This window comes from Somniosus microcephalus, chromosome 6, assembly GCF_052327205.1.
Source record: "Somniosus microcephalus isolate GS21.2 chromosome 6, FLI_Smic_1.0, whole genome shotgun sequence".
In the NCBI taxonomy this organism is placed as follows: Eukaryota; Metazoa; Chordata; class Chondrichthyes; order Squaliformes; family Somniosidae; genus Somniosus; species Somniosus microcephalus.
Window position 1 is genome coordinate 83,769,751 of NC_140992.1, and position 21,172 is coordinate 83,790,922.

Sequence of the window (21,172 nt, forward strand, 5' to 3'; positions counted from 1 at the left end):
ATTGGCATGAAAGTTTACAGAGAACCATATTGCCAAAGCTTACATAGCAAAAAGGTACAGTTTTCCAACATTCTGTAGGTGTCAATCGATTTGACATTTGTTGGGTACATACAATATTACTTTGAAACAATATTAATTTTAAACAGTCTTTGTACTTCATTTGGTACGTTCAATATTAATTTTAAACAGTCTTAATTTTAAACAGTCCTCAGGTTGTGACATGTTGTTACATATTTGGCCCCAAGGTATGGTCTGTCTCCTTCTCCTAGGACTAATCTCAATTTTGACAGGTCATCCAATTCCTTGAAATCTGGGGTTGTTTGGCTTAGCTTGTTGAATAATATGTTTCTTGATGTGTTGAATTTTTCGCATTTTAGGAGGAAATGCATTTCTGTTTCAACCTCGCCAGCCAGACATTGATCGCATATTCTATTCTCTCTAGGCTGCCAGGATTTCTTGTATCTGCCTTTTTCAATTTCCAGTTGGTGGTCGCTTAGTCTGTACCTGGTGAGGGTCTGTCTCTGTTTTGTGTCTCTGATGGTCGTGAGGTAGTCTGCCAGTTTATATTCTCTTTTTAGGGCCCGGTAACATTCTAATCTGCTTTGGCTTTCGGTTATTTTGTTCCAATGTTCCAGGTAGGTTTCTTTGCATTTTTTAATGATTTGGTTCACTCGGATTGGTGTTTGGACGGCTGTGTTGGTCTGGGGCTGGTCAGGGTCCGGCTGAGTACTGAGCTGACTCAGGGGACTCTTTTCTGGGTTTAGCTCTTGGGTCTGAAAGGCTTTGAAATGAAGGGTGTCTGGGGAGCTAGATTTGAGGTGATTTAGGAAGTTTAGTGCTCGTTTTTGGATGTTTATTATCAGTGGGTATCTGCCTAGTTCGGCTCTGCATGCATCTCTGTCTCTCTGTCTGTGTGTGTCTCTATCTCTCTCTGTGTCTCTCTCTCTGTCTCTGTGTCTCTATCTCTATCTCTCTGAGCGCCACCCGCCAGCTCGCGTTCACTGACAGCTCGAGCAGCGATGCGAGGTTCAGCCTTGTCGGCAGATCTCGGGCTTGTGCTGCGAGGAGTGTTGAGCTCTCGCGATACTGGGTGGCCGAGTGACCTGCGCACTGAGGGTGTCGGCCGCCATAGAGCCGGGCTGGTATTTTCCAACAGATTTTTTTTTATTTAAAAACAGTTTCATGGTCAAAGGTGCTGCCGCCTCGCTGCTGAAGGGGTCGGATCGACCCGAACCATCGGCCGGAGATCCAATCTGATAGAGACGTTTAATTGTAGCTTGTTCATTTATCCGAACCTTTCCCCCTTCCCCTCTTTTTTTTCTTTTTCTCTCCTCCTCTCTTCCCCTGTAAGTGACTCCTATGTGAAAGAAGCCATCAGCCAACATGTCAAACCTGGGCAAAGCTGGGACGAAGAAAGACACCAAGATGAGGATACGAGCGTTTCCCGTAAGTAAGGACCCGGCAGCTGCAGCGTAACAACCATTCAGCAGCGAGAGAGAAAACCCACCCCACACAGGCACAGAGAGGCTGAGAATGCTTCAAATCGAGGGCCCGGGCTTCTGCGGATGTCAACACAGGACCAGGCCCCTTATCGTTTGATTAATATTCATGGTGCTCCGTGGAAGCCAAACAGGGAGGGTGTTTAATCCCTGGCTGTTTGGTGTGATGCCCTCTCCATTTAGGAGTACGATGCGCTCTCTTTGGGATACTTTTGTCATTATTTAATTTACTTCCTCCATCCTTTGCCCCCCCTAAAAAAAATCAAGTTATTTTATCGAGAGGCCTTGTTCGTGACAGATTCCTGGGACAAAAGAATATTGCCGGGTGTGACAGGACGTTGAAACACAATGAAATAAGTTATAAGGCGCGGCTTTAATTTTCTATTATTTAAAATAATTTCACAACTTCGGATGGTTTCGATTTGCAAGCGAAGCTGGTGGGATGGGGATGGGAGTGGGGTGTCGTCTATTTACTATGTTTTCAGTCCAGTTGAAACGCTCTTAACTTTAACAGATGGTCTGTAACATGGATCACTTGGCTACTGAATAATCTAACTTGCTGCCATACTTATGAATTTTGGTTATAGTCTAAGAATTTAAATGGTAGTATCATCTTTGAGACCGGAACTCATGCCCCCACTGGATACTTGGTTCTCGAGGAGTTGCACGATAAACGAGTTGAAAGATGCGATGAACATGTGTGAATGTTTCTTATGGACCTGGCCGTAGTAAGCAAGAAACCACAGTAGACGTGCCCGAATCATTTCACCAACTTTGCTCTGTATGTTAGGAAATATATATTTCGTAAATTCAAATACGTTTTTGCATTTAACATTGAAAGTTTTTATATTTTGACACATCACATTACTACTTGAAAATAAAATTTTCCCAAGGTTCACAGTAATTAATGCATTTTAAACGAATTTTAAACAGTTCAGACTATTGCTCTCTTAATCAATAATGAATTTGAAATCGGGCAGTTTTCTTTGTGCTATTTTTGTCTTCTACCTGGCAAAATAACAGTAAATTGAGCATACAAAATAACCTTTATGCACAGAGGAACTATTCCTTGGAAAAACTCAGCAGGCCAGGCAGCATCCGTGGAGAGAGAAACAGAGTTAATGTTTCAGGTCGAAGACCTTTCGTCAGAACGAAAGGTCTTCGATCTGAAACGTTAACTCTGTTTCTCTCTCCATGGATGTTGCCTGGCCTGCTGAGTTTTTCCAGTGTTTTCTGTTGTTATTTCGGATTTCCAGCATCCGCAGTATTTTGTTATTGGAACTATTCCTTGTTCTGCTTATATAGGCACAGTTGAAGTTCCATTCACTTACATAAAAGTCAACACACTTATAAGCTTACTCCTATTACATTTGTTTACAGCAGTAAGTTTGCTAGTTGAATGTGTTTTTTGGAAGGAACTTGTGTTGTGTTTGTAATGTTTCTATCAACTTTTTGTAACATTTCAACACTGCTGGTCTTGCGCACTATCTCTGAAATTGGTGTACTCTTTTGATGGATGTTCTTTGATGTGTATGTTGTGTGTGCTCTAAGACAATTTAAATTTTTTAATTAATTACTAATATTAGATTTCTCTCCAAAGGTTCTGCTAAGTCATCTGAAGTTATAGCTTGACCTGAATAGTGTAAAAGATCACAGTTCATGGATTATTAAAAGGGTAGAATAGTGTGATGAATTGTCAATGTAAATTACTTGTATTACTTTGTCACTTGTTCTGAAGAAATTTCACTTTACAGGAGTAACTGTCCTGTAAAAAGTGCCACAGTCAAGCCTAGCTGATTGACATTTGGCTGACAGACATTTGTGAAAATGGGATGCAGTGACATTGGGCAGGGAGTCCACTCGTTGAGCTTTGTACAACTGCTAGCAGGTGCTTCCTGTAGGCTCCCTTTCTGATGTGGTTTGGGATGCCCAAATGCTAATCAGCTGGGTTTATGGAAAGCACAACTGAAAGGTAGGACTGTAAAATGACGTTAGAAGCAGAAAGGTTAAGCTGTTTTCCCTTGGCTTTTGATATCTTCTATATTTAAAAAGAGAATTACCCACACTACATACTCTTCAGACGAGGGTGATTAGGACAACTTGCCTCAAGGCTTCTACCAATATTTTTAGGCAATAGCAGGTATTGAGATGCTTTATTTCAGTTTACATTGACTCTCCCTTTTCCCACAGCAACACTTGGGATCTTGTATGTGGGAATTAGTGATGCAAACTTGCAATTCTACCACTTGGAAGGTGCCAAGTTGAAGTACCATCCATTGTGCCAGCAGGGTATTTTCTTAAATTAAAAGTTTAGCTCCAGTATTGTATGTTTTAAAAGTAAATTCACTAAGTAATGTTAGTTATTAGTAGTTATTTTGAAATAGCAAAAAAAAGTTTGTTCCTTTATTATTGAAATAACACAATATTGATATTGCTTTACCTATTCAATTGTTTTTTTAATTATACTACTATATTATCTAACCTGCAAAAGCACAGTTACCCAAGTTTAAAACTAGTTTATATACAGGAAATATGGGCCCTCAGCAGAACATTTGCACTCTCATACTGAAAACAGCTGTTGACCAATTTGTGCATCAGAGTTTTCATGTGATTCTGATTTTAATATGGAACATGCATATTAATGGGGCAAAAAACACATTGTGTGAAAACAAGTTGTTTGACAGCATTGATCCATTTGTAAACTTGGCTTTAAAGAGAAATTTAGAAAATTGCATTTGCGGCAATAAATTTATCCAAGCCATTCAATTAGACATTTAAGTACTGCTTTAGTGATTAAATGACTAGAGTCTAGAATAACAAGCTGAATTATTTACAGTATGGTCATCCTTATTGGCATTTATTTAATGGTGGAAAACTTAAAATGGTTAGTAATATTATTTCTAGTTTTCTTATCAGTGTTGGCACTGTGCAAGATGATAAATATGGTACATATAGCTAATAGTGCCCGTAAGGTGTTGATAACATGACATTCACACGCATCAAGTCCTGTTTATGCAGTCAGACTTCAGTAGTGTAAACTTGTGAGAATGGAGAGAGTATTTGAATAAGGGATTCATCTCACCAAGGGTTGAATTCCAGTAATTATAGCTGGTGCTTCCGGGATCAATAGTAAAAAGTTTGAATTTCCACTGTCGTTGACAGCTGAGTTGTTGACTAGGACACAAATAATGACATCTTCAGTATTTTGCATGATCTAAGATCTCAATTGTTTCCCACTGATGCAAGCCTTGCACATGTATTTATATGTATATAAATATTTTTGCAAGTTTACTAGCAAATACATAGTTTTACTATGCATTGCTTTGACGAGTGCCAGCTCGACTTGCTTTGATGAGTGCCAGCTCGACTTGCTTTGACGAGTGCCGGCTCAGCTCAGTTGGTAGTACGCTCACCTGAGTTAGAAGATCATGGCCTGGAATTTATGGTAAGTGACGAAGCAACGGCAATCGCCGCTGACCTGGAAGAAAGCTGCCTACAAAGAGCTAGCAATCTCTGTGGTGGAAACTTTAGCTTTCTCGACCTTAATTTGATTGTAGTGTTGTCAAACATTACTGTAGAGCAGCAGTGATGGCATCAAGCTTGCTAAGCAGCCAATCACATTGAAGAATTCTCACGGACAGCAAGCCAGGAAATAAAAGGCACTGATTATCAATTCACATTTAACATTTTTATTACAGAACGCAAAATAAAGATTGGGGACATACACATGGGGTTAAGGTAGAAGCTGAAATATCATAAGCAAACTTTAAAAAAAAATTGTTTATTTTAAAAATCTAGAAATTTTTATCATAATGGAGAAACTTGACATTCCACAAATATAAAATTAGTTTTTCAGGGCCAGAATGGCTGTTCAGCAGTCAATACGCCATTAAAACCCCAGTTACACCTATTCCAACAAGGCAGAACTTTTTATGGGGTGTTTAACAGCAATATTAGAGCGGAAAAGCTTAAGTTTTCATCAGTTCAACTGATTTCGCTGATTGCCTGGCTATGGGAAGTTCCACAGTGCAGCCTGTGGAGGAGCAGGGAATGACTGACCGCAACTTCAGGATTCCCACATTTATCTGCGCATGCGCTAAATTCTAAGTTACAGTCAGTTTCAGAGGGGTAGTGATGGTGAACACCGACAGTTTTGGCATCATTACCACCGCAAAATTCGGGCCCATGTATTCAGGCCCACTCTAGGACCTGAGCACAATCTAGACTGATACTTCAGCAGTATTGGGGGAGGTGGAAAAGTGCTGCATTGTTGGCGGTGCAGGTTTTCAGATGCGATGTTGAACCAAAGCCTGTTCGGTTGGATTTCAAACATTCCATGACATTATTCAGAGAGGAGCAGGAAGTTCTCCTGGTGCCCTTTTCTCAACCAATACCACTGAAAAATAAGTAACTGGTCCTGCATCACATTTGTTGATTATGGGACCTTGCTGTTCCATTCACCTACATAAGAGTGACTTCAAAAGTAGTTGATCGGATGTAAAGCACTGAGATTTCTGAGAACAATAAGGTGCAATATTAGTACAAATTCTTTTCTGGATTCAATAGTTAATTTTTTGGCACAAACCATATACCTAAACCTTGTATTTTTTATGAAGATTCACTTTCTTCATCTAAATACACTTTAAGTTTGTATTTTGATATTTTTGAAAAAATTACATTTTTTTAAAGAGAGGAAGGCATGCTACATTTTACTGATCTGGAAATTTGCATCAGTCTAGTAATCTGCAAACTATCCTCAGCAAAGAACAAATAAACTCTATTTAGATCACTTCCCTTCAGGTAGTACGTGAGCAGTGGACTTGAGGCACAAGCCATGCTATCTATGAACAACAGCATAGGAGATCAGTTAGTCTCTCTCAAAATTCTTTCATTGAGTGCAGAAGACCAGTGTTGCTGAGAAGGCCATTTTGCTGTTGCTGCGTGTTCCTGATTTGACCCAGGATGAATGCTTTGGTTGTAATACCAATTTTGGGACTATTTATTTCTAAATAATTGTGAACTGGACTTTCTTGCCCTCTTTGGGATTCATTTATGAATATTCCTGTGATTGTTGCTTTCTTCCATCAATGCTGATTAGTCATGCAGAGTTTCATAACTGCTTAGACCATTTCTGTTTCTGCATGGATGACCAGTTTAAAAAAAACTTGCCCCTCTATAATTTGGTGAAGTTTGACTCTTAATTCATGTCTGTAGTGTAGGGTTTAATATGAAGAAACGGTTTCACAAAAAGTCCCAAGCATGCAATGCTGGACCAAATTTTATATGCATCAACTTAAGCAGCTATTTTTCTTTTACTTCAAAGGTACCCAACATTTGTACATGTTTAATAATATTAAAATCTTGGGTAGGGCATGCACTTCCTGTTGTCATAATTTCTGGTCATACTTTGGCGTCAACATCTAACATTATAAATTATTACATCAACATTCCCCATTCAACTTTGCTAAATCAATAGTAGCAGTATATTTGCAACCTCTTGACCACTAGGTCGTTCTGCAGAGCGAGTTTCTAAAGTCTTTTCCAGCTCTTGTTGTCGTCTTGTATGTAGAAGAAACTTGTATTCATCAATTGACCGTGGGTAATGCCACGGTCAATTTACTAGACTTTCTATAAAAACATGGTTCTAAGAATGTTTCCATCATGTTCTTGCTTATGTAATTTTTTGTAAAAAAAAAGGAACCATATCACCAAATGCTCAGTGCTTCTGATCTACAGTCTGAAACTTGCATACATTTTCCAATCTGCATAGTTTCCTCACCAACATTAATTAAACTCTGACCTGAAGCTGTGTTTACTGAACAGTTTGTGGCCTTAAAGCTTGCATGTCTGAGCTGCGGGATTCTCATGTCAAAACTCATGAGTGGACCATTTGATTTTGCAGAAATGAGAACACTGATGCGCAGAAAGCTCAAACACCCCATACACAAAAAATCAAATCCACGTAAACAAAATTTATAAGATGCCATAAACAAATAAGAATTAGGATGTCTGTATACAGAAGAGCTGCACAGCACACACAAAAATTGAGAACTCTTGTACACACAAAAGCCAAGTTCCTCTATACACAAAAAAAGTGGCATTGCACGTACACAAAAGATGAGTCCCCCACCCAACAAAAAGAAGCAAGACCCTGTATACAAACTTTCAAACACACAAAATTCCAGCCCGCCCCACTGTCCTCACCCCCTTTCTCTACTCCCCTATCATGTTCAAACTTATCCTTTCCCTCTCCTGTAGCAAAAAAATCTGGTTTGAAAAAAAATCAGCCGTAGCTCTTTAAATTTTCTGGGTCCAGTAGACTGGTGAATTTAGACCAACTGGGGAACAGTCTTTTTTAATCCTCCAGGCCTGTGGAGTTAAAAGACCTGAAGCTGAGCTGTTGATTGGATCTCAACCAGCTTGACCCAACTGAGAGACCTCTGAAAAGATGCATGGAGCCAGCCTGCGAATTTTCTTCAGACACTACAAAGATTGCGTCCATCTAGTCCTAGAACATGATTGTCTAATCTGGCACACTGAGCCAGCCACAGATAAAGAGGCTACAAATAATCCAAAATCAAGCAATAGGGGATCATACACTTGATCTGCTCAACATACCTGCGTAGTGTCTGGGAATTCCAAACCATGTAAGAAATGCTTTTAAGACTCTGCCAGAAGTCTATGCACAAGACAAGAACTAATCCATCACTTTGGATGCTGATAGAGGAAGAAGGGCAGAACCTATCCTAGCATAGTTGTAACTGCTTTTGTGTGCTTTTTATGCGAAATGGGAATGGCTTTGGCCCCTGTTGCGTACTGCAGCCATAAAGGGATGTAGGTTCACTGTAACAGAAGAAGAATATATTGCACGTTCGGTGTTTTAACACTCCAGTCCTTATAAAACAGCTCATCATCTGACTTGCCATGAGCAGTGCCACCTGTGATCTGTTAATGTTTCAGTAAAACTCTTAACTGGGGATGAAACCAGCATATTTTCTGGTTTGTTCTGCTGCACTGCTGACAGACTGGTAGCTACAATAAGCCAGACAGTATAAACTAGGTATCTCATTTAGACTGCCCAACGAGAACTGCAATTCTGCTTAGGACAGAGCTCTTAAATCAGATTAAAATTTAAATGTTTAGAGAATGAAGGCAAATGTTCCACATCAGCTAAGCACTTAAGCTAATTCCAAGGTAAGATTTTAAAAAGTATTCAGAAAAAAATAAAGGGACTTTATTAACTTTTACTATAAATCAATTTTTATGCCGTTTGGCACCACACTGGGTAATACTCCATGCAGTGTTTAATCCAAACAAAGTGAAATCCATGAGTCTCGCCACTTACTCAGTTCAGGTTGAGCTCAGCTCTGGATTTATACTGCAAGTTTAGTGCTGCGTAAAATCATAGAATGGTTACAGCACGGAAGAAGGCCATTCGGCCCGTCTAGCCCATGCCGGCTCTCTGCAAGAGCACTTCAGCTAGTCCCTCTCCCCATAGCCCTGCAAATATTTTTTCTTCAGGTACTTATCCAGTTCCCTTTTTGAAAGCTGTGATTGAGTCTGCCTCCACCACCCTTTCAGGCATTGCATTCCAGATCCTAACCACTCGCTGAGTAAAAAAGTTTTCCCTCATGTCGCCTTTGGTTCTTCTGCCAATCACCTTTAAATCTGTGTCCTCTGGTTCTTGCAAATGATAACAGTTTCTCTCTATCTACTCTGTATAGACCCTTCATGATTTTGAACACCTCTATCAATTCTCTCTGATTTAAAAAAAAAAAAAAAAATGCTCTTGCTGTTTTATTTATAAAGTAGATTTCCCTTGCTGTGTGCCCTTCATTGGTTGAGGGTGAGCAGGGAGCCTGCTTCCAAATGCCATTCCCTGTAGTGTTGCTGGTGACTAGGATGTTCACAGAAATGGCACAGGATAGCTTGGCTTTTTTTCTTCACTGCAGTGAAGTACCCAACAACGTGGCAGAGATTGCTAACTCGCCAAAAGTGAAATCATGTTTGTCAACCCACATCTTGCTACTTCATGGTATAGCATGTTGCAACACTAACTACTGAACCTCTATAGCAGAATTTGTGATTTTGAAATTTCAACAAACTAGCTCTTTACCCGAGTAAATATGTCACAGCTTAGTTATAATTCAGGAAATTTTCCTGCAAGTATTTTGTGCTATGTTTGTGTATCTATACGGAGTACAAGCATCCTCCCAATGATTTTTTTTGGGGGGATTAAAGTTTACTTCTGCCATAATCCCTGGAATGAATGAATATTACTCGAGCATTCTATTGATTTGGATATGTTCAACATTTGGATCAGATAATCTTCCTGACCATTTACATCTCCTTTAAGTACATGCTGAACAAACCCTGTGCTTTTTTTTTTTTTTTAAAGCGAGTTGCCTATTGTCCGACCAAATGATGTTGATTAGTAGTAGGGCCATTGGAATTCTGGAACTGAAGGTGAAATTCTACAGTAATGTTAAAGAATTTGGACGCTTGTTGAAAGAGCGCCAACAGTTATACTGTGATATTTGGTGCAGTCACATTAATATCACCAATTGTAGTCAGAAATTTGAATTTCCTCTCTTTCCACCCGCCCCAAACCCCGTTATACTGTTGCCTGGATGATCACTGACTCTGACCACCATGACTGTCCTTTCTCCTGCCATCCATTGCAAAAGACATGTTTCATACCAAAAGCAGTCTTTTCTGTACCATTACCATTGTCCACCACCACTTGCCTATATCCATAGGTGTCATTCTGGACAGGAGTAAGTACGTTTCAGCATTCCAGAGAAATGTTTTCTCCCCTTTATTGTTTGCTCATCAAGTTGAGGGATGTTTGTGTAGTAATGGAATTCTTCCCATTTTAGCCATCAAGCAAGTCCTGTTTCAAGAGCACCCCAATCCTCACTAGTGACATTTTTTCCATGTTTCCCATCAGAAATCCTCTGGCCTTTTTTGAATGAGATTGCCAATTAGAGGTAAATTAGACACACCAATCTATCCGTGCAGAAAAATATATCCTGTGGTTGGGGGCGGAGGGGAGGGGGTGAAAGGAAATATACCACATGCCAAAATTCTTCAGAGTGGAGCAACAGCGAGATACAGGGTTGTAGATACACGGATCTTTTAAAGGTGGGAATTAAGGTTGAAAAGGCCATAAAAAGGCATATGGGAATCTGGGTTTTACATATAGGAGCACTGAATACAAAAACATGCAAGGCATTGGTTGAAATTTTAAGTGCAATTCTGGGAACCTCATTACAGAAAGAATGAGGGAGTTGTGGAAAGGTTACAGCATAGATTTGCCTAGAATATGAGATCAGGATTAAGATGTTATAGTTTTGAAGAAAGGCTCAAAATTCTGGCTTTTTCCACCGGAATAAAGGTTAAGGAGTTTCTAATATTAAGAAGGATTTGAGAGGGTAAATAGTGAAGGATTGTTTTTATTGGTTGATGAATCCATAACAAGGGTGGCATAAACAAAGGATTATTACTGGAAGAATGAAGGGTGAGGCTACAGGAGATTTTTTTCACAAAGGTGTATTAGAATAGGAAATGCTTTAAACAAGTAGCTATTGAGGCAGATATAACTTTTTAAAAAAAAAAAAAGAATCTGGTAACTATTTATTTGAAAAGGAAATAAAAGGTTACAAGGAAAGGATAGTTAAAATGACTTCTGTAGTTAGTTGCAGTTGAAGTGCTCGCAGTGGCACAGGCAGAATTGAGCAAAAAGCCTCCTGCTGTTCTGTGGAAACCACCTAATACCTCAAAAGTTAAAATATACTGTACTCAATTCAAATTTAAAGATGGCACTATGTGGCATAAAGTAACTTGCTACTTTTGTGATCTTAAAGCTCCTTGGAGTATGTAAAATAGTGCATTTTGTACTGATTTTGGGTTTTAAAGCAAAACTGCAATGTTTTAAGAGTAATTGTACACAAGTTCTTTATTATATTTTTTTTTCTCATGCATCGAATTAAAAGCTTCGTTAAGGAAATGCAATTCCTGTTGCTAAACTAGTGTTGCCTAGCCCAATTCTTGTTCCTTCTGCCTCAGACACTTGGAAGCTTTGCACTCTTGGAGCACATCTAACCCCAATCAGCTTTGGTGTAGGGCAGTTTATCATATCTTAGTTACAAACAGAATTTTCAGGACAAAATGTTTAGTCTTTCACTATATACCATTAGCATACTTCTGCAATTGTTTAATGTTTCACATAGAATAATATTTATTGGTTTATAGGATCAGTGCTTTGTGATATTGAAATGCATTGCAATAATCTGTTATGGGTCTGATTTGAGAATAGCCTGTGTCAAAGATTTGATTTTGTTATATTTGTTGTACAGAAGTTGTATCGGAATGTAGACCGTTTTTTTTTAACTTAATTGAGCTTTTGAAAAAAGCTTTTTCTGTTTCTTCCTTCTGCCAGTTTTTTACTTTCCTGAAGGGCATTTCACCTATTTTAATTATTTGCTCACCACATTGAAATTAAATTTGTATAATGATAGACATAGGCTATATTAGCTTCCTGTTTTCTCTTAGCATCCTCCACTTTAGTTGCACAGCACTAGAATAGGAAGTGGGGAGGGGTGGGTGGTAACTTAAGGGGAGAGGGAGAATCCTGAATATCTTTTTTCAACTGGTAAGTGCCTTGAAATTACTGCATAGATTGTAAGCAAATAGATGTTGCATCTCTAATTTGACATATTCATGCATATTAATATAATATATGCATGCAGCTAGCAACTACTTAATTTTTAGGTTCAGGGTGGCTGCCAAGAACACTTGACAGCTGAGAGCATGTGCTGCTCTTCATGTTTGAGTTTACTGGAAATGTACTAAACATATTGCTGTCCTGTATAACCTCTAGCAGTCAGCATTTTAAAATGTGTATTGGAAGGTAGAATGTAACCTTTTATCTTGCTATATTTCAATGCAATGCATCTGTTTTAGTAAAATTGAGTATTCTCATTTTACCACAGCAAGTATTTGATTTTGAAACTCATTTGGTCCATACCACCATCCAGTTTTATAATATTGACTGTAGTTCAAATGGACTTAATGGAAATCTAAAATTGACAGTGAAAATTCCACTTCATATGTATTATTGCATCAAATGCTTTTTTTTTCCTGTGTAGAAGTTGTAACTTAGTTTTTAAATTGGAATGTAGATTATTTTTCAGTTTAACTGATCTTTGCAAGCACTTTTTGCTTCCTTTTTGACAGTTTTCTCTTGTCCCTTCCTCCCCTGAAGAAACTTGCTCTGTGCTGGACCATAGTTCCAGAGGCTCCAATCACCCTATTGTGTGTCCCGCAAGTGGCTAAGTCATCAACCAACATCCACATATGCAATACCAGCAGAAGTTGTTGGATAGCAAGCAGGAACCCTCGATGACTTTCCCTCCCTAACTCGGGAGTACTTCATTCCAATCCCATTAAGATGTAGGCCAACATTCCATCAGCCTTTGGGTACCTGTGCATTAGCTTGTAGTAATTTGTACATGGACAAGTAAATCCCTTTGCTCCTCCACTGCTCCCAGTCTCTCACCATTAAGAAAATATTCCGATTTGTCTTTCTCAGATCCAAAGTGGATGATCTCTCGCTTCCCCACATTGAACTCCCATCTACTGTAGCCTTTCCCACTCACTTAGTCTGCCTATGTCCCTTTGTAACTTCCTGCTCCTATCCGCACCACTTGTGTCTCCTAATTTGGTGTCATTTGCAAACTTTGATATACAACACTCTGTTTTTCATCAAAGTCATTAATATATAAGGTGAAAAGCCGAGGTCCCAGTACAGATCCCTGGAAAACACCACTTGTCACTGATGCGCTATCAATTACTCATAAAAGACGGAGAGTTAGGAGAGTAACTCAAAGGCTTTTATTAACAAAGAACAGAGCATGCCTCTCGTGGTTGACTGGTTTCCAAGAAGGCAGTCACCTTTATACCTGGGCATGTGGGTGGAGCCAGGGGCGGAGCCAGCTGAGGCATGCATAGATACAACAGTGTGCAACAACAACAACAGTGAACAACGATAACAGTGGTTTACCACATTCACCCCTTGTTTAAAATTGAGTCCGACGGGGTGAAGTGTACTAAAGGTTCGTGTAAGTAAGTCTATCAGGTGGCCTTGTATGCCGTCCCGATCGTCGTGGTGGCGGCGGTGATGGTGCAGCATCCAACGTTGAATCTGGCGTCTGAGTGGTTGGGTGGTCAATGACGGGTCCTGGGGCTGCGGCATGCCGTCTACAGGGGTTGGGTTGTGGGTAGTGGTGGATGGCAATGGTAGTGTTTCGGGGCACCCGAAGGTGCGAGGTCTCATATGGAGACTGTGTCCTCCCGCCCGTCCGGATACGCCACGTAAGCATACTGGGGGTTGGCGTGGAGGAGGCTCACCCTCTCGACCAGGGGGTCCGTTTTATGGGACCTCACGTGCTTCCGCAGTAGGACGGGTCCTGGAGACGTCAGCCATGTCGGTAGCGAGGTCCCCGATGTGGACTTCCTGGGGAAAGTGAACATTTTTTCATGGGGGGTGGCATTGGTGGCCGTACAAAGCAGTGACCGAATGGAGTGGAGCACCGCAGGGAGGACCTCCTGCCAGCGAGAGGTCGGAAGGCCCTTAAATTTTAAGTTTAAGAGGACGGCCTTCCAAACCGTCATGTTCTCTCTTTCCACCTGGCCGTTCCCCCGGGGGTTGTAGCTGGTGATTCTGCTTGTAGCAATACCTCTCGTGAGCAGGTACTGACGGAGTTCGTCGCTCATAAAGGATGAGCCCCGGTCGCTATGGATATAGCTAGGGAAGCCGAACAAGGCGAAAAGGTCATTCAGACATTTAATGACCGTGGTACTGGTCATGTCTGGGCAAGGGATGGCAAACGGGAAACGGGAGTACTCATCAATTATGTTGAGGAAGTACACGTTGCGGTCAGAGGAGGGGAGGGGCCCTTTAAAATCGACGCTCAGGGGCGAGTGGCCTTGATCAGGCTTGCTCTGTCTGGCCTATAAAAATGCGGTTTGCACTCGGCACAGATTTGGCAGTTCCTGGTCATGGTCCTGACCTCCTCGATGGAGTAGGGCAGGTTACGGGATTTGATGAAATGGAAGAACCTGGTGACCCCCGGGTGGCAGAGGTCATTGTGGAGGGTCTGCAGTCTATCAACCTGCGCGTTGGCGCATGTACCACGTGATAGGGCATCTGGGGGCTCATTGAGTTTCCCGGGCCGGTACAAAATATCGTAATTGTAGGTGGAGAGTTCAATTCTCCACCTCAAGATCTTGTCGTTCTTGATTTTGCCCCTCTGCTTATTATTAAACATAAAAGCCACTGAACGCTGGTCAGTGAGCAGGGTAAATCGTTTTCCGGCCAGGTAATGCCTCCAATGTCGCACCGCTTCCACAATGGCCTGGGCCTCCTTTTCGACAGAGGAGTGTCGAATCTCGGGGCCCTGGAGGGTCCTTGAGAAAAAGGCCACGGGTCTCCCCGCCTGGTTAAGGGTTGCAGCTAGGGCGAAGTCGGATGCGTCGCTCTCCACTTGGAAAGGGATGGACTCATCCACTGCGTGCATTGTGGCCTTCGCAATGTCTCTTTTTATGAGAGTGAAGACTGCACATGCCTCTGCTGTCAGGGGGAAGGAGGTGGACTTGATGAGGGGTCTGGCTTTGTCCGCATAGTTGGGCACCCACTGAGCATAGTAAGAGAAAAACCCTAGGCATCTCTTCAGTGCTTTTTGGCAGTGGGGGAGGGGGAGCTCCATAAGGGGGCGCATTCTGTCGGGGTCGGGGCCGATGACTCCGTTCTCCACTACGCAGCCAAGAATGGCGAGGCGCGTGGTGCGAAACATACATTTGTCCTTGTTGTATGTTAGATTCAGCCGCTGGGCCGTACGGAGGAATTTCTCTAGGTTAACGTCATGGTCCTGCTGGTCGTGGCCGCAGATGGTGACGTTGTCTAGATAGGGGAAGGTGGCCTGCAGCGCGTTCTGGTCAACCATTCGGTCCATCTCCCTTTGGAAGACCGAAACCCCATTGGTGACGCCGAAGGGGACTCGGAGGAAGTGGTAGAGACGACCGTCAGCTTCAAAAGCTGTGTACTGGCGGTCCTCAGCCCTGATGGGGAGCTGGTGGTATGCCAACTTCAGATCAATCGTCGAGAACACCCGGTATTGTGCTATCTGATTGACCATGTCAGATATGCGGGGGAGTGGGTATGCATCTAACTGGGTGTAGCGATTGATCGTCTGGCTGTAGTCAATAACTAGGCGCTGTTTTTCGCCAGTCTTCACTACCACCACTTGTGCTCGCCATGGGCTAGTGCTACCCTCAATAATCCCTTCCTTCAGGAGTCTTGCTACTTCGGATTTAATGAAGCTCCTATCCCCGGCACTGTACCGCCTGCTTTTGGTAGCGATGGGCTTACAGTCGCGGGTGAGGTTAGCGAACAAGGGTGGGGGGGGACTTTAAGCGTGGAGAGGCTGTAAATGGTGCGCGGCGGGCGATTTAAAAGCTGCTGGCTGCAGACTGAGAGTGGGGGGAGGGGTCCGCCGTACGCTAATGTGACACTTTTAAGGTGGCACTGAAAATCCAACCCCAGTAGAACGGCAGCGCAGAGATGGGGCAGGACAAGAAGTTTAAAATGTTTGTATTCTGTGCCCCTTACTGAAAGGGTCACTACACAGTAGCCACCGACGTCTGCTGAATGGGATTTGGAAGCCATAGAGATCCGATGGCGCGTTGGCAGGACCGGGAGAGAGTAACTGCGCACCGTGTCGGGGTGGATAAAGCTCTCTGTGCTCCCGCTGTCGAAAAGGCAGGTAGTGGCGCGGCCGTTTACCGTAATGTCCATCATGGACCTGGACAGTTGGTGAGGGAGAGATTGGTCCAGCGTCACGGAGGCCAGCGTATGGTCGAGCGAGTCGCTGTGGTCGTCAGACGAGGCGGTGGTTGAGTCCGGGTCACCCGCGATTGGAGTTGGAGGCGTCCAAGATCCCGATCCCCGCGCGGCTGGAGGTGTCCAAGATGGCGGACAAGATGGCTGCCCCCACGGTTCACACGCGGCGCTGCTGGCGTTAGCGGTTTTACCTTTGCAGGCGCTGACGTAGTGTCCTTTCTTCCCGCAGCCAGAGCAGGTAGCGTTTTTCGCCGGGCAGCGTGCTCTGGGGTGTTTTGCCTGGACACAAAAGTAACATTTCGGGCCCTTGGACATCGCTGCAGCAGTTGGTGCCGGGGGTGGCGGTCCCATGACCCAAGGTTGCGGCGTCCACGGTGCGGAGCGGTTAGGGGAGAATGCGTCCATATTCTGGTGGGCCGCGTCTAGCGAGAGCGCGAGGGACACTGCCTTCTTCAGGTCGATTTCGCCCTTCTCCAACAGTCTCTGCCGGGAGTAGTCGGACTTGAGGCCCGCAACGAAAGCATCTTGGATAAGTCCCTCGGTGTGTGTCGCGGCCGATACCTCTTTACAATCGCAGGCTCGGCCGAGTATCTGTAGTGCCCGTAGGAATGCCTCCACCGATTTCCCCGGACTGCTGTTTGCGGGATCTCAGGAGGTGTCTGGCATAAACCGTATTTACCGGGCGTGTGTATTGTCCTTTTAGCAGATCGATGGTAGTCGCGTCCTGGATGAGCGTGTAGACTTGGTGGCCCACGTTGGAGGCCAGGATTTTTAGTTTGTTTCCATCTAGTGTCACGGCTGAGGCTTCCAGGTAAGCTTCGAAGCAACGCAGCCATTGTGCGAACTTGGTAGACGAACCCGCCTCTTGAGGGTCTAGGTCCAGGCATGTTGGTCTGAGGGCATGCAGCAGCGCCTGCTGCTCAGCGTTTGGTGCCGCCATTTGCTGCAGCGCCTGCTGCTCAGTGTTTGGTGCCGACATTTTGTTTTTGTTAATAAAATTGATGCGCTACCAATTACTCATAAAAGACGGAGAGTTAGGAGAGTAACTAAAAGGCTTTTATTAACAAAGAACAGAGCATGCCTCTCGTGGTTGACTGGTTTCCAAGAAGGCAGGGGGCTGCAGAGCAGTCACCTTTATACCTGGGCATGTGGGTGGAGCCAGGGGCGGAGCCAGCTGAGGCATGCATAGATACAACAGTGTGCAACAACAACGGTGAACAACAATAACAGTGGTTTACCACAGTCACATCCTGCCAATGAGAAAATGAACCCTTTATCCCTGCTCTCTGTCTGCAACCACCCAACCAATTTCCATCCCATGTCACAAGGTTACCTCCAATTCCATGTGCTCTCATTTTTACTAATAATCTCTTGTGCAGAACCTTATTAAAAGCCTTCTGTAAGTCCATATAGACAACATCCATAGACACTCTCCTATCCATCACATTAGTGATGTCCTGAAAAAAAAATCATTCGATTAGTCAGACATGACCTACCCATCACAAATCCATGCTGACTCTCATTGATCAACTGATATCTATCCAAGTGCTTAGTCACTGATAAATGTCAGTAACTTCTCCACAAATGATGTTAAATTGACAGGTCTCTAGTTACATGGTTACTTTCTGACTCCCTTTTTAAATAATGAAGTGACATTTTCTATTTTCCAATCCAAAGGCACAATTCCTGAATCTAGGGAGCGTTGGGAATTTTTGACAAACTCATCTGCAGTTTCCTCATCTATTTTAATACCTTGGCTTAATTCTCTGGGGTGGGGACATGTGCCTGTTAAGTCCCATTATTTTCTCTCCCTTTTAAAACTTGTATTAAGTCCACTAAGCTTCACCCCCGACTTGTTTTTAGGTTCCCTTGTACGCTGGTATTTTGTCTTCGTCCATTGTAAAAACAAATACAAGTACTCATTTAACATTTTCTTATTATCCATTATAGTCTTGCCTGCCTACATCTTTAACAAACCCACATTCCCCTTTACCACTCCATCTCAATATATTTATAAAACTATTATCCCTTGCAAGTTTTTTTCATATTCCCTTTTTTCATCTCATTACTTTCTTTATATCCCTTCAATGCTTTCTAAAAAATCTCCCAATCTGCTGGATTTCCACTTTTCCTTGCATTTGTGTAAGCCTGTTATTTTAACTTGATACTGTCTCTTAACTCATTCATTGACCATGGTTGCTTAAGTACACAAGTGGATCCTTTACCTTTTAGTGGTACGTGCTGGTTTTGTATCGTAGCAAATACTACTTCGAATACTTCGCACTGTTTGTAGGTTTATCATCAACAGTTCAGCTAGTTTACTGTGGTCAATTTATTTCTCATCCCTTCAAAGTTTGCCTTACTTAAATTTAAAGTCTTCGGTTTGAGAAGAGAGAATCGCGAACCAATATCTAGTTCAATAATATTCTGGTCATTATTTGCAAGGTGCTGCCTTACTGTCAGATTGTTAACTAATTCTGGTTTGTTACTCACCACTGAATCCAGTATGGCCTGTTCCTTTGCCAGTTCTAGAAGATACGGTTCTAGAAAACTGTCCCGAATATATTTTAGAAATTCATTGTCTTTACTACTTGAGCTGTTCTGCTTTTCCCAGTTCATGTGAAAATAACTATCTTATTTATAATAACTTTGTTCTTGCTGCATGTTGCCATGATCTCAGTATTTATACATTCCCCATTATATCATTACTGTCAGAAACTCTGTAGACAACTCCTACCCTACTCCATCCTTTGCTGTTCCTTAACTCTACCCACAGTTTCCACTGCCGATCAGCCTTCCTGAAATCCCTTCTCTCTACTTGTGTCTTTTATCAATATTGCTAATCCTTTCCCAATTTCCCTGTCCTTCCTAAAGATTCTATAGCCTGGAATATTTAGCTACCACTCATATGAAATCATACCGTTTAAGCTGAATTTGTGCTTCTTGTTTGTTTTATTTCTTGTACTACATGAATTTATTTATGGACCAATTACATAGGATATACAGCACAGAAACCGGTCACTCGGCCCACCCAGTCCATGCCGGCATTTATGCTCCACTCGAGCCTCCTCCTGTCTTTCCTCATCTCTGGGTAAAGAAGTTTCTTCTGAATTCCCTATTTGATTTCTTGCATTGGAGGCAGTTCAGCGAATGTTCACTAGGTTGATTCCTGAGATGAAGGGGTTGCCTTCTGAAGAAAGGTTGAGCAGGTTGGGCCTATACTCATTGGAGTTTAGAAGAATGAGAGGTGATCTTATTGAAACGTACAAGATTCTGAGGGGGCTTGACATGGTAGATGCAGAGAGGATGTTTCCCCTCTGGGAATCTAGAACTCGGGGCATAGTTTCAGAATAAGGGGTCACCCATTTAAAACGGAGATGAGGAGGAATTTCTTCTCCGAGGGTCATGAATCTTTGGAATTCTCTACCCCAGAGAGCTGTGGAGGCGGAGTCGCTGAATATATTTAAGGTGGAGATAGACAGATTTTAGAAAGGTAAGGGAGTCCAGGGTTATGGGGAGTGGGCAGGAAAGTGGAGTTGAGGCCAAGATCAGATCAGCCATGATCGTATTGAATGGCGGAGCAGGCTCGAGGGGCCAAATGGCCTACTCCTGCTCCTATTTCTTATGTTCATATCAGCATAACCCTCTATTCCCTTCTCCCTCATATGCTTATCTAACCTCCCCTTAAATGCATCTATACTATTTGTATCAACCACTCTTTGTGGTAGCGAGTTCCACATTTTCTCACCACTCTGGGTAAAGAAGTTTCTTCTGAATTCCCTATTTGATTTTTTGGTGACTATCTTATATTGATGGCCTCTAGTTATGCTCTTCTCTACAAGTGGAAACACTCTCTCTATCTACTCTATCAAAACCTTTCATAATTTTAAAGACCTCTATTAGGTCACCTCTCAGCCTTCTCTTTCAAGAGAATAGAGACCCAGCCTGTTCATCCTTTCCTGATAGGTATACCCTCGCATTTCTGGGTAACTGTCCCCAGCCTGAAACTCATATGTCCTGCTGGTCTTTTTAATTTATTGTGTGGGTTTTCTTGCATGTTATATGTCTGATTAGAAATAAGATTGCCAGTTTAGTGCTACATTATGGGCCGTTCTGTGCTTTGAATCCATATATGCAATAAACTGGGTTGTGATTGCTTAACTAATTTCATTTGTTGCTCTTGCAGTCAGTAGAGCAAACTTTCATCTAACCCATCTGGCCTTAATTCAGACATGGTCTCAGAAGTGACCATGTTTTAATCTACGCTGGCATTTTGGTAATTTCTAAGGAGTGCAGCATCTGTTTGTTAAAAAAAATTACCATAACTGTTAACAGTGCAATGGAGCATGGCTATAAACATTGTGTTTGAATATCAGCTTGTGACCTCCTAACTTTTATAAAACATCATGGATTCCCATCAAATTTAGCCGTATAATCCCCAGAAGCTAGATTTAACCAAACCTCTTTGTGATTTCTCTATTAAAGTCTCAATTTAGAAATTATGCCATAGTGAGACTTTTGTGCATGTATTTGTATAATTAACTCCTGAACATTGTTAAATTTTTATCATTGTTATATCATTCAAATGCTATGTAATTAAACGCTGAGCATTTAGTAATGTAATCTTTTCAGCATCTTAGTAGTAATGCTACTGGTAAAGGCTAGGAAGTGATGTCTGAAGAGCTGTAAAATGACCAGGTTTAGGAAGTGGAATGTGTGAATAGGAGTAACTGATGACTGCTATATGCTATTACTGTCTTGGAGTTGAAGA

At 42.2% G+C, this 21,172-nt stretch overlaps 1 protein-coding gene across 2 annotated transcripts in view; it reads left to right on the plus strand.

Annotated features, from left to right (window-relative positions):
* The first annotated feature begins 1,100 nt into the window (after window positions 1–1,100).
* cul3b (cullin 3b) overlaps window positions 1,101–21,172 on the plus strand; it is a 104,810-nt gene continuing 84,738 nt past the window's right edge. For both annotated transcript variants that reach the window (XM_085990460.1, XM_085990461.1), the window contains exon 1: window positions 1,101–1,446. In XM_085990460.1, the coding sequence (XP_085846586.1) occupies window positions 1,384–1,446 (63 nt within the window). In that variant the 5' untranslated portion in view covers window positions 1,101–1,383. The remainder of the gene's footprint in view (window positions 1,447–21,172) is intronic.